The 13,960-nt window shown below is 45.3% G+C and overlaps 1 protein-coding gene across 1 annotated transcript in view; it reads right to left on the bottom strand.

Annotated features, from left to right (window-relative positions):
• Nucleotides 1–3,311: 3,311 nt before the first annotated feature.
• The window catches only part of CCDC3 (coiled-coil domain containing 3), a 101,445-nt gene continuing 90,796 nt past the window's right edge, over nucleotides 3,312–13,960 (bottom strand). Inside the window, exon 3 of the mRNA XM_079107046.1 lies at nucleotides 3,312–5,361. Coding sequence (XP_078963172.1) covers nucleotides 5,086–5,361 — 276 coding nt within the window. The 3' untranslated portion in view covers nucleotides 3,312–5,085. The remainder of the gene's footprint in view (nucleotides 5,362–13,960) is intronic.

A 13,960-nucleotide genomic window follows, 5' to 3' on the forward strand; every position in this document is an offset into this window, starting at 1 on the left:
GGATAGTCGAGTCCCTCCACATTGTTATCAGGACCTAGCTCCTTTATCATTCTTCTCTATCATAGGTAGTATATGGTTCCTGCCCACAAAGTTGCTTCATGTCACAATATGCCTGTTAGTGCTCTAGCCATCACGTGCAAGTTCCAGAAAAGAGGGGAAAGAAAAGGAGGGAAGGGCAGAAGGAGTGTCTGCAGCTAAATAAGCACATTTTAAAGGGTTTTCCTATAAGTTCTACCCAGTAAGTTTCCTTACATTTATTGGTCAACCAGTGAAAGGCTCAGAAATGTAGGGTGGGAAACCTACTCTATAATTGGGCACACTGACCAAGACAACATAGGTTTTTTTTTTTTTTTTTTTTTTTTTTTTTTTAGTAAAAACAAACAAACAAACAAAAGAAACAGAGAGTAGATACTAGGAAGCAACTTTTTTCCCAAAATGCTAAGACATTTTCTAGATCTGCTGTGATAGATTACATCAAATATGATTGCCATTAGCCTTACGTGGTTGCAAAAATTTACTGAAAATTAAGTAAAAATTCAAAGTTTGATTAGGAACCATGGGTCTCAACTTCTAATAATTACACATGTAGACATTTTATTATTAATTTTTTTTGTTTTTATAATTGGAAAATTTAATAATTTGGAAGGAGGAGTAGGAATATAAAAGAGGTTAACAAGTGGTGAATCAGGTCAAATGTTTCCGATTTTTAACTTGATAAGATCAGGGAGAAATGGCTGTGGCCATCTGAGTCCTTGAGAGTGGCAGTAGGACCAACACCAGGTCCTTTCAGGCTCAGGAGCACAGTGGGCAGTGGGAAGATGGAAGTCAGTACTTGCAGAGGACTCCTTTAAATCCCCTTCACAGATGAAGGTCAGAGCCAAGGTGATGACCTCAGGGAGTCAGGGCATGGGGGCTGCTCTGCACTTGTAGCCAGTATCTTTCTGGCTTTTCTCTTGGGATAAGTACCTCTAAGAATGGCTAGAGGATAAGAACAGGGGTCCCTAAAGAGGAAAGATTTGTGATAAAAGAGGGAAATACTGGAGCCAGGTGTCTTTGTCCATTTTCTATTTCTTGGGTATAACAAAACACCTGAGATTAGGTAATTTATGAAGCATAGAAGTTTGTGCTCACAGTTCTGGAGGCTAGGAAGTTCCAGAAGCTCAGCATCTGGTGAGGGCCTCATGCTACATCACAACATGGCAGAGGGCAAGGCTACTGGCTTGTCTTCCTCTTCTTATAAAGCCATCACGGGATCCCCACTCTCATGACCTTCCAAATCATTATTACCTCTCAAAGGCTCCAAATCCAAATACCATCAACATAGGAATTTAAGCACTATTTCCAGCACATGAACTTTTAGAGGACACATTCAAACCAAAGCCCCAAGTTTTGAGGAGAACAATATGAACTCATAACAAAAACAGGTCCTCCTTTTGACCCTGCGTGTGGTCAAGGAGACCACCTTTGACATGGTGGGGAGACAGAAGAGGAGTCAAAACAGAAGTGTGAGCAGGCCAGGGAGTTGAGGGAACACATTTCTAATGGGCTCTATTTTCTTGGAAAATTTGGAAGGATTACTAACTATTGTGTGTGAAATAAAATGAGATGGCTCAGGAATAAAGACAATGAAAAAGCTCTATGATGAATAAAAAAAAAAGAGGCCAAAGATTCAGGTAAAGATTGACAAGAAAATTATACAGAGTCCTACTAGACACTCATTCTGACACATTGTATCTTTCTGGTGTATGTTAATAATAACAATTATCTAAGTAATATCTATTGAGTGCTTCAGAGTCTCATGCACTGTGCTGCACATGTCACTTCATCATCTCTCTCAATCCTCCTCTTAGCCTTTGGGCTAAGGAATGATGCCTATCCCCACTTTACAGATGAATAAGTACAGAGAGAAATGAAGGTGGAGTGGAGTCCTTGCCTAGCCACCTGTATACCTGTGAACCTTGGGCAGTTTACTGAATATCTCCAAGCCTCAGATTTCTCTTGATGAATGAGGGTTGGAATCCTTATTTTTTATTGGTTCATTAAAATTGGACATAATAGTGGGATTTGTAGTTGCATATTCATACATGCACATAACATAACTTAGTCAATTTCATTCTCCAGTATGGGATCTCTATTTTATAAAATTAGTAGGCATATTGAGATAATTTGGGTGAAAGAACCTAATGCACTCATAGATTATGAATTGCTACTAAGTCAACTTTGATTCAAAGTCATTGTGATTTTCTTTCTTTCTTTCCTTTTTTTCATTAATTTTTTTTTTTTTTTTTTTTTTTACATTGGGGATTGAACTCAGGCTAGGCAAGGACTCTACCACTGAGTTATAGATTCCCAGACCTTTATTTTTAATTTCCAATTTTTTGAGACAGAGTCTTGCTAAGTTGCCCAGGCTGACCTTGAACCTGTGATTCTCCTGCCTCGGTCTCCTAAGTACCTGGATTACATGCTTGGGCCACTGGGCTCATGTTCTCTCTTCTGATTACAAGACAGACATGCCTGCCACCACAGAAGTGGGGATCCTTGTAATTTCTGCTGCCAGGTGGGTATCAGAAATGTGCAATGCCTTCTGTTTAAAAAAAAAAAAAAAATCCTTCTTTAAATGTAGGAAGCATTATTAGCAGCTGAACACTCATCCCGCCAGATACTCACATTCCCACACATGGGAGAGGCCCAAGAAAGCTCATTCCAAGCTTGCTGTGGTCAAATGCTGCCAGCTTGTGACTCCTGGGGACTACAGTTAAAAGATTCAAGAGTTCACCTGCCTTTTGCTCATTGTGTGATCTTGGAAAAGTCACTTGGCCTCCTAGTGCCTAAAACGGAAACTAAACAATACCTGCATCTCAGGTAAGGTGCTAGGACAGGCCAGCTAATATGTGTCAAGTTCTGAGTATTCTTGCAGTTGGCATTTCATAAGAATCAAAGAATTCCTACTAGTATAATTAACAGGTGTCAAGATCTGTGGTGAGATCACCAGGGAGCAGAAAACAGGGACCTGGGGAGTCTCCTTTGGCAACAGACTGCAGTATGTTTCTGAAGACATTGATAAATGACACCGCATGTCCCCTGTGAGGAGCGAGTAGGATAACACTGCTTTTCTGCAGGTGGATTGAGAGATGGGAACCCAGGGAGAGAGAGGGTTAGGCCATATCCAGATGGGACGGTACAGCAGGCTTGAACTCAGTCTCCTGAGTGCCCCAGGGATTACTTGAAGGCAGTATCCCAGAGGATAGAAATCACTTTTCCACATCAAAGCTGCAAATCCTGAAATTTCCCTGGCCCCAAAGAAACACTCATTGTTTCGTTGTTGTGGTTTAAATCACTGCTTGTTATTTATTGGAAAAGCAGAACATAAGGCATCTGTAGGGATCCAGCTCCACAGTTCTCTAAGCCCTGGCTGTAAATCACCTCTAGGCTTACCATTCCCTTGAGTGAGAGCAAAACTGCCTTAATGAAATGTCCCCAGGTTGAATAAACTAGAAAACACACCTTGAATTGCAGCATACTGTGAAGAATACAACTAACAAGTTAATGGCAGAAGCTTGGCAGTTGAGTGCCCCTGGGCAAAAGCTCCCATCCTGTCCAGTCCAGGGCATAGACCTCTCCCCCTGGGGCAGCATCCTGACACCAAGACTCAAGCGACACAAGGTTTACATTCCTAGAGTGGCTGCTATAGCAAGCAGTGCTTGCTTTCCTAACAACAGAACAGTGGAAGTGTAAGAGTGATCAGCATTTCTAGGGGAGAGGGTGGCATCAGGAGCCCCACAGGGGCCAGGGTGGTCTCTGGATGGCACTCTGATATGGTCCAACAGCTTCTTTTGGAGAAATAGCAGGGAAGGGCACCTGTTGTTTGCAGGGCTACAATTGGAAGATAAACAAGAGATGACCCCTCAGCTGACTTAATAACACAGCTGGGGCTTGATCAAATGTGCTTGAGTGACTAGTGAATGCTTTTTTTTCTTTTCTTTTCTTTTTTTTTTTTTTCTTGTATTGCTTTAAAAGTTTTCTTTCCTAAGAAGTGTTTTGATTGTTTAAGGAACTGACACAAAGACAAGTGCACTAATGAGCAACTATTTTTACCCGGGCATAGTCAGGCCTCATGGGTTGTGGTGGTGGGGTTGGGGGACACAGTACATTTTCAGAAAGAAGCAGAAGTGGGAATGCCTGCGGAAAGCCCTCTGGGAACCTGTGTGGGAACGAGGTAAGGTTGCTCAATCTCCATAGGTAAACAGGTGTCTTGGCAGAACCGTTCACAGTGTACTAGGGCAGCTCACTTTAAAAACTCCGAGACATTAGAAGCAATGACTGAGCAAACAAGAAGTTGGAAATTCAGTGGCCAAGCTAAATTCCGATTTGGGAATGCAGTGTGATGGAAGACGTGGGCCCCTGAGGTCAATTGACCTCTGGATTCAAGCAACCTGTAAGTATTATGGTCAATCCTGAGGAGCTCAGGTTGGGTATCAGGTATAATTCATCTTGTGTGATGTTTAAAGTGCTACCTCACTCTGGACTCAATTTCCTGACCTGTGATAAGCTCATTTACTAATAAGCTACCCCAGCTGTGAGGGGAATACTTCCTGCAGCAGGGGTGCCCTGCACATTTGCATATAGGTGTCCTGTTCCCAAAGAAGGGGACAAGGAGGCACCAGAAGCTTCCAGGACTTGCTTCAGTTTCCTTCTTGGGAGCTCTTCTGAAATAAAGGCTGAACCCCTTGATGTCTTATACACTTAGATTTTAAAATGTTCTCTTTCCACCCTGGCCACTTTCCAGACTGCCCCCTCCAACACACACCCAAGAAGCTGAGGTTTGATTCTAGGGGAGCGCACAACCCCTGAGGATCCTGCTGCCTCTGGACTTCAGACACCATATTTGGGATCACGCTAGGATGGGGCAGCATGTGGGATCTGACGCTCAGGCCAGCACCCCAGGGGAAAGCAAGAACAGCACTTTATCCAGTTAGACTCTACCAAATGCAGAACAGAACATCTCCTATAAGGTTTGAAATAGGGGCACGTCATCCCTAATTCCCACCGAGAAAGGCAAGGGTCCCCGCAGCCCTCTGCGCCTCGCTACCCCCGCAGGTAGGGGGCGCGCGCGGGCTCCCGCCCTAGGGCATTGATGTGCGGCAGCGTGCCCGCTACAGCCGCCAGTTTCTCGCTGAGTTTCTGGTTCACCAGCTCCAGGTGGCGGCCGTTCTTCCGCGCCTGCCGCAAAGACCTCTTGACCTTCTTCACCCGTTCGCGGAGTTGCCTGTTCCGCTTCTCCAGCGTGGCCACCTTCTGCTGCAGTTTCTTGACATGGTCCTCCTCCTCAAACAGCGCTTTCTGCACCGAGGAACACATGAGCTGGGGACAGAGGATGGTGGAGGGAGAGCACATGAGTCTCAAGCTTCCCCAGGTGCTGCTAAGCGCCCAGCAAGCCGCACAGCCCGGATGACTCCCACCTAACCTGAGAACAAAAGTGGTATGGCTTTGACCGTGATCTTGCCCTCCACCCTGCCAACCCTGCCCTGACCTAAAATAGAGAACCCTGTCTTTGCTTTCTGTATTTGGATTCCTTGATGAATTTGGGTTTAAAGAGATATTCTAAATAGTATCCCAGCAAAAATGAAAGCTCTCTGGGACTTAAAGACCAAAGCCCCAAACTGCAAAGCTCAAAGTATTTGGATGGTTCACAGGAAAGGAAATATAGCTGTCATTTAAACAGAGGAGAAAGACATGTGCAAACTGTCACATGAACAAACATTACAGTATTGTTATTTAAAAGCAATCTAATATGTCCATGCAGAGAGGTCTAGCTCAAATTATAGTAAATCTTTATGTAATGGAAAAGTTTGCACCTTTCAGAGAGTAAGGCAACTCCTTCTGCATGCTTAGTAGCAGAGTCTTAAGTTTTGGGGTTAAAATACAAAGCCTTGTGCAGAACAGTGTAGATGATGTCATACCAAGAGTATAAAATCTGATGTCCATATTTATCTATGCTTAAATATACACTATCCAGGGAGGAGTGGGGACAGAGTGAGATTTATTTTCACTGTGTACTTTTATACTATTTGAATTTGGTGCTATATGCTAATGTTACACACACACACTCACACACACACACACACACACACACACAATACACATACATACACACGTTTTCTCACCTCCAGCTTCTCCACATGTTCTACATTATCAAGAGCTGTGCTCTCAAAGGCTTAAGCCTTGACTTTCCTCTGCTTAGAATTAGTGAGTCCTCCTTATCTGCAGGTTTTATATTTGTGGGTTCTCCATCCCTGGCTGCAACTAACCACAGTTAAAGAATATGCTTGCAGAAGAAAATTTCAGAAAGTTTCAGAAAGCACAGTTTGAATTTGCTGCATGCCAAGTGCTACCTTGAACCCACACTGGTGTGGGCATACCCAGCTGTACCCAATCTCTAACACTCGGTGCTTGAGTGTTTGCCTTTCCCCTCGTTTGTGTACTGTGGAGTTGGGCCTAGGATGGTTTGCACCTGTGTTGAACATGTGTCGACTTTATCATTAGTCCCTAAGCAATACAGTATAGAACAACTATTTACACGGCATTCACATTGCATTAGGTATTACAAGTAATCCAGAGATGACAAAACCATGCAGGAGACTTGCATAGACTGCCATTTTATGTAAGGGACTTGTGCATTTGCAGATTTTGGTGTCCTAGAATCAATCCTCTTTGGATATTGAAGGAAGACTATATTCTTCAAGCCCTACTGCCTATATTGCATTATAGTATGAGGTTAAAAGTGGGTCAGACCCTGCCTCTTCTGCTTCTGAGTGGTGGCCTTGGGCATGTGGCTTTTTTTGGGTGGTGGGGGTGAAGTGGGGCTATGAATTGAACCAAGGGATATTACTGAGCTACATTCCCACCCCCTTTTAAAAATTTTGATACAGCGTTGCTAAGGCTGGCCTCAAACTTGTAATCTACCTGCGTCAGCCTGCAGAATTGCTGGGATTATAGGCATGTGTCACTGCAACTAGCTTGGCAACCTTCTTAAGCCCAGGGTAGTGCAGCCAGATAGCCTTTGAGATGGAAGGATTTGTTCCCCAAGTTTCTTACACTCTGCCCTCAGCTGAGCGTCTCTCCAGAACCTGCCCCTGATTTATGAGAGCTGCCCAAGATCCCACCCCCTTCCCTGGGGCACCTATATACACTGACTGGCCAACACAAGGGCAAGAAAGCCAGAAATTCTCATCCTGGCTTGGAACATCTCTGAAGGGCCGTCCCAGCCTCAGAGTGCCCCACAGGGTAAGCTGGCCCTTGTTGAAGTTGACATTGCAGGCCAGCTTCCTCTCCTGCCGTCTCTCCCCAGGTGTGTCCTCTAATCCCAGGGACATTCTCGGAAAGCCTCCCCGCACGTTCATCTTACAGCGTCCTCCATGGGGAACTTGGCTGGCAACACTTGGTTGCCTCATGTGTACCACGGGATCATCATGGTTGGAGGACTGAATGAATTTGACCCGGAAGTGCTCAGAGCCATGCCCCCGTCACTGTCATAGAAGAGTCTCTTAAAACTCCTAACGTTCGGGATCGCAGCTGGCCTACAGCCCTCCTCTTACTGTTCCTACTTCTGTTTCACACTTTATGCACAAAAGCAAACTGGCTCCTGGTTGCTCCTGTCTGCATATCTTGCATTCCCTTATCTTGGGGGCCTCTGCCACACTTTCTTCTGCCTGGAGTGCTGTTACCGCGCCCCCCAGCTCTGTCTTGCAGTCTTGGAAGCAGTCTGTGGGCCTGCTTTGGCCACGCCTCCCACAGTGTCCCCCACTGTCTAGTGCCTCCTCCTTTGGAGTCTATGTAGCATCCCACACTTATTTACCAGAGGTCTCCACACCCTTGACAGAGCACAAACTCTTTAAGACCCAGTTCACATTGGTCTTTGTAATTTTGTTTCCCTGGTCATTAGAAGTGTATGATAAAAATCTGAGCCAAGTGACATTTTCCCAAAATATCTGCCATTTAATAAAGAGCTTTGGGCTCCTGTCACCATTATAGGGGAGACCACATGTGCAACAGTGCCCTCCTCTGGCCAAAATAAGACCCCTTAAAAAGAGAAGCTGGGTACAGGAAACTCTTTGGACAAATCATTATTTCTGTGTACATGAGGAGGTCTCTGTATACTTCATAACCAGTCAGTGCCCAGGAAAAACACTTCATATCCGCTCTCATTGTCATGGTCTTTCTATAAGTTATGGTAGATTCTTAAGCCAAGAACAGGATAAAAGGGGGTTAGCAAAATCTGTTAAAACAAGAGGTCAAAATTATGGCATTTGCAGGCAAATGGATGAAATTAGAGAATATCATGTTAAGTGAGATAAGCCAATCTCAAAAATCCAAAAGAGGAATGATCTCACTGATAAGTGGATGATGACACTTAATGGGGGGTGGGAGGGGGACAGAATGGAGGAAGGAGGGACTGTATAGAGGGAAAAGAGAGGTGGGAGGGGTGGGGGGAAGGAAAAAAATAATGGAATGAATCAAACATCATTACTCTATGTAAATATATGAATATGCAAATGGTATGCTGTTACTCCATGTACAAACAGAAACAACATGTATCCCATTTGTTTACAATAAAAAAAGAAAAAAAAAAATAACAAGAGATCAGGGTTTTGACTTGACTCCTTGGATAGAATCCAATAGTGTTACTGAAACAAAACATCAAAGAGAAATTTAAGGCATTTTTTCTGACAGTCTTCAAAAGCTGCATCTTAAACTCAGTGGAATGGCGAGGCCGAGTGAGCACTGGTGAACAGGGCTCTTCCTAAGACACTGATGCTTTGTAGGCATCCCCTGGCCCAAGGGCCAACTCTTCCCTACTCTGGGGAATGTAGTGTAAGAGAAGAAACATTGTCTCCAGCAACGCTAATGAGCCAAGAACAACTTGACAATCACCATGATCACCTGAAGAAATCAAGAGGGAAGAGAGGAAGGCCTTGAAGTGTGTGGGTGTGGACGCATGTGTGGGGTGGGTAATCATGGAGATGGAAATGATTAATGGCAGAGCTGAGTGTGGAAAGAATGGATGGGATGACTGAGTTCCTTAGTGAACATCATCCTCTGGTCCTTGTAGCCTCTCTTTAGCACAGGTAGGAGCAAAAAGCCATCAAAGTAACGTGTAACTGTCCAACATCACTAATGGTACAAACCATGACCCAGGATTCCTTATGATGCTGAAGGTTTCGATCTCAGTAGCAAAGAAGACTCTGTCTCCAGGATGTAGGCCAATAGGAATTTAGGTAATGCCTAAAATAATGGACCTACTGCCAAAAGTATGTAAAGGAGGCTTCCTGAATCCAGGCCATCACCCCAAAAGAGAATTCTGTCTTTCTGATTAAAGATGCAAGAACTTCTAGAGGAGAGCTATGATTTTAAATGTGTGTTTCTTTAAGAAACTTCCCTTTCTCTGAAATGTTTTCCAAATGAAATCAATCTCTTTAAAAACTGCCGTTAAAAAAAAAAAGCTATATGCTCATTTAGCTTTGTGGTATTTTTTGGTAAATTAAGAAGAGGAAAGGAAAGGCCAGACCAGGCTGAAACAGGTACTACTGCATTTTCTTTGAAGAAGAACCAAAGGAAAAACAGTCCTATAGGGCAGCCCCCAAGCCAGATTCCCACCACACAGCCCTTCCTCCACCCGTCCCACCACTTCCTATGGCTGGAAGAGGTGGAGAAATCATTCGCCTGCCAGATGCTTAAGCACCTCCAACGTTCTCCTGATTCTCCTATGGCGCGGTTTGTCTCTGGAAGTTTCCATGTGGTGACAGGATGCCTGCTTCAGGGCAGATGGAAAGACTGTCATGGGGGGAAGCCTGCTCTTTACTTTCAACAAGACAAAAGTTAGGCTGGGAAATCTATTCTTCCTCATCTTTTAAAAATAACACGTTTTAAAGCTATAAAAGCAACATGCTGATGAGAGGGGAAAATTTTTTTTTAAAGATAAAAAAAATTAAAACCATCTGTAATTCTATTGCAGAAAGATAGCCACTGTTGACATTTTAATGTTTTCCTAGTTTGCCTCTGTGGGTATAGATAGATTTTAAACAAAATTGGAAGGACGCCATTATTAAATGTTCTTAAGTTTTTCCCCTTGATGCTCTTTCATGGCTATTTTCCAAACATTGGTTTGCACACTTCTTACACTGAAACAAAGGAGGGAGCATCCTTTTCACCATGACCTGCAGGTTCATGAGTCATTAGTTGTTATTTTTCCTCTATCCTGATGCCTGTGGCTGAGGGACAGGTTCTGGGGAGCATCCTTATGGTCAAATGATCTTAATGTGGCCTTCCGTTCACCTGTCTTCAAAGACAGGACAAACCCATGGTGAGTTCCTCACTTGGAGCTTCTTCTGAAAGTTTTCTATTTGATTTCTAAGCCTGGATGCTGTGAGAAAGCTTCACAATCAAGATCTTGAAAGGGTAAGGATATGTATTCATGTTATCTAGAACCACCTCAATCATTTCTAGACCATTTTGACTTCTATGTATCCATTACAGCAAGAAGCATTTTTCTGTGCCTGGACACTGTATGGTGCAAAAGGTTTTTCTAGGTTACTCTGCAATATACCTTAAACTTTGCATCTAGCTAAACAAAAAGTGTATTTAGAAATTGCTTCATGGTAGCAGGAAAATCCTGAGAAGGCTCTTGTCTTCACAGCTGCTTTTGATTTAAATAACCACCTACAAAGACAAGACAAAGCATACTTTCTGAAATGTAAAAAATAAGGGAAGGGCAGTCCAAAAGCAACAACAAAGACAAAGAGCTTGTCTTTTTCACACTTCATTTCTGTTCTTGGGATTCAAAAATGAGAAGGAAAGAAAAAAGAAAGTCTAGAGTAGTGACCAGCCTGTGGCCAAATCTGGCCCATCACCTCTTTTTGTGAATAAAGTTTTATTAGAACACAGTAACGCTTGGATGTTTACATATCATCAGTAGCAACTTTAGTGCTACAATGGTAGGGCTGTATAAATGGGATAGAAACCAGTGGTTCACAGCCTAAGATACTTCCTATCTGGCCCTTTGCAGGGAGGGGAAAATATCTGAACTCTGATCTGAACTTTGACCTCCAGGCAAATGGAGGTGCAAATGCAGCAGCTGACAGCTGGATGGGTTTGGAGAGAGGATGGTCTACAGCCAAAGAATGAAGGGGGAGCAGAGGGACAGGAACACACCTAGTCCTAGAGCCTCCCAAGAACTCCCTGTCCACACGCCCACCTTTCTACACTGCTTTGGACCCCACTGATTTGTGATTAGTGCCTTGGGATGCCAAGCCACAGCTCAGGGTCTCACTCATCCTTGTCAAGGATCCTTCTGACTCCATCTCAGTGGACTGCTGTCAATTTCAAACATCCAAATGGAAATTAACAAAACAGCTCTTTTCCATATAACTAACCAACTATTTCTAAAATGCTTCCCCCAACAAAAATGGAAAGATTCGCTTTCTAGAACTTACAGCTGTAGAAAGTCTAGAGACTGTAGACAGCAGAGGCCAAGATGCCTTCACTGTGATTCAGGGGCTCTGTGGGGCCTCAACCCAGGTCCTCCACAGCTCTTGTTGGCCCTTTTGGTAAACAAGCTGGGAATGCAGCTTGTTTCAGTGTCCTTTAAATCCCTTGAGCATTTGCGGTGTGAGGAGGTGGTTGGGAGAGCCACACCTACCAGAGTGGTTTCCTGAGGGATTCAACGGGACCAGGCTGGATGACGCCCAGTGCTGCTGAGACACTCCCGGATCTCGGAAGTGACAGCAGGGAAGTTCTTCTGAGGACTCTCTGGAGGAACAACCTGGGATTCCAATGACTATTTGACTTGGCAGCAGGTTCTGTGCTCCACCCAAAGTCAAAAGAGCTGGCTCCCCTGTGCCAGGAGCCCAAGAGAAGGAAAGGCATATGACCCAGACAGGCTTGGCTGGAGGGAAGGCGAGTGCAGATGGGGTCAAGCAGGGGTCAGGGGCCAGACCTGGAGCGAGAGTTCTTTCCACTGGCTGAGCCCAGCCCCAGCTGTCTCTCCCACGTCTCCCACCCTGCTACCCAGGGAAGAAGCAACTGAGCATCACCAGTAGGAATGGGTTTGAGTTGGGCAAAACCGGGTCCCAATCCTAGCTCATAGGACTTGACGTGGGTTGTACCAGACACCTGTTAGATTCTGTGGAGCCCACTGTTCCCCATCGCCTGAAGAGTGGGTCTTGCTTAAGTTTATGAACCTGCCTTAACTTGGTGTCCTCACATATGAAATGGGAATAATTATGCCTCTTCATGGAACTGCTTTAAAGATTAAATCAGGCCGTGTACACAAATCATTTCACACAGCACCCAGTGTAAGAATGCATGGATCTTTTTATTATTCATAATGAGTGCGACCTTGCTTATTGAATTTCTCTTTCCTAACCACCCTGGGTTCTCTCAAGCATCGAGGCCTCTGCACGTCTTCTTCCTCGTACCTGGACAAGTGCTAACACCTTCACCTCATTATTCTGTGTGTTCTCCAAGTCTTGGTTCAGGGCATCCTCTTCTCTGGGAGGCCTTCCTGGTTGCTAAGAGCAGCGCTCCGTAATCTTACCTTGATTCCATTGTCAAGTTTATCTCATTGACATCTTCTGACTAGCCCCCCTCCCAGACCTTGAGCCCCTTAAACTCGGGGAGAGAACAAAGCCATGTCTTCAGATAAATCCACTACAGAGTGGGGTCTATGGAACACTCATGGGATGCTTTCCTGGAGACCAAAATCTGGTGGTTTTTTGTTTGTCGTTGTTGTTTTTGTTTAATTAATTAATTAATTTTTTTGGTAAAGTTGAAGGAATACTGCATGTTACCTCTTCCTCTGTGCTATCATATGCACTGACACAGCCTTGGGCACTGGTTAAACAGACTTCTCTGTTTTATCATGAGTCTCCCCGACTCACGTGAGCTCCCCAACACGTAGCAAGCGTGGTCTGCTAGAGTGAGCAGCCGGCCCCCTCGGCTCTGCGCAGCCTCCTGCCTTTGCCCAGGGAGTTGTGCAGACGTTCTGTGAAGAAGCCTGGAAATCCCTAGGTTATGGGGGTTGTCGATTTCAACCCCTAGTACTTTTCTAGACCTGCAGAAGAGAGGAATGCTGAAACCGCAGCTCCTCAGATAGGAAGCTGCGCGGAGCTCGGCTGACCACGTTCCATGGTGGGTGGAGGAAAGGCTCCCAGCTGGAGTAGGGGGAGGGGTTCTTTTTATTTATTTATTTATTTATTTTTAAGATTAACAGAAATTCACTCCAAAAACTCAGTGGATGGGACACTGGTCTAGGTGCAGGGCTTCCATTTACTTGACCTTGGGCATTCATGGCTCTCAGTTACAGCCTCTGAAAGCTTCCAACCTTTGGTGCCTCTGGCTGTCTAAAGCCTTCTTGGGCATCTCAGTCCTCAGCCAGCCAGCCATGGCCGCTCATCTCTTCTCTCCCATGAAAACGGCATGGCGGACTGGCTGAGGGAGGCATTCCCTAGCGAGGGCTGGGTGCCATTCACGGTTCCTGGAATCTCAGAGTTTATTGTTTTGAAGTCATCTTTGGATCGACCTGGTGTGTGTACGCCCAGCCTCCACGGTGACTCAGGCTGCAGGGGAGGAGCGGCAAGGGACTGATGGCAGAGCCTCTTGCCCCCCAGGAGTTGATCCCGCCCCGCGTGGGGCTTAGGTCGGGTTCGTTCCTGCTCCCGCCCTTGGTGGGCAGCCCCTGGCTGAGTGAAGGGCAGGGAACCGCCAGCCAGCTCCAGCTCTTTTGTTCCCCATCTCTGGTCACTGCCCAAGGGAAGAACATCACCGGGCAAAGCAATGCCTATCCTTTGTCCCTGGACCCCTCCATCCAGGAAGAGCTCAAGGCAGCGCCTCCCGATGTCAACAAGGCTGGGAGCAGCCAGGCTGGGCCACGGACCACGCGCCCACGGCGCTCTGTGCAAGGAGG

The sequence above is a fragment of the Sciurus vulgaris genome, assembly GCF_902686455.1.
Source record: "Sciurus vulgaris genome assembly, chromosome: 12".
Classification (NCBI taxonomy): domain Eukaryota; kingdom Metazoa; phylum Chordata; class Mammalia; order Rodentia; family Sciuridae; genus Sciurus; species Sciurus vulgaris.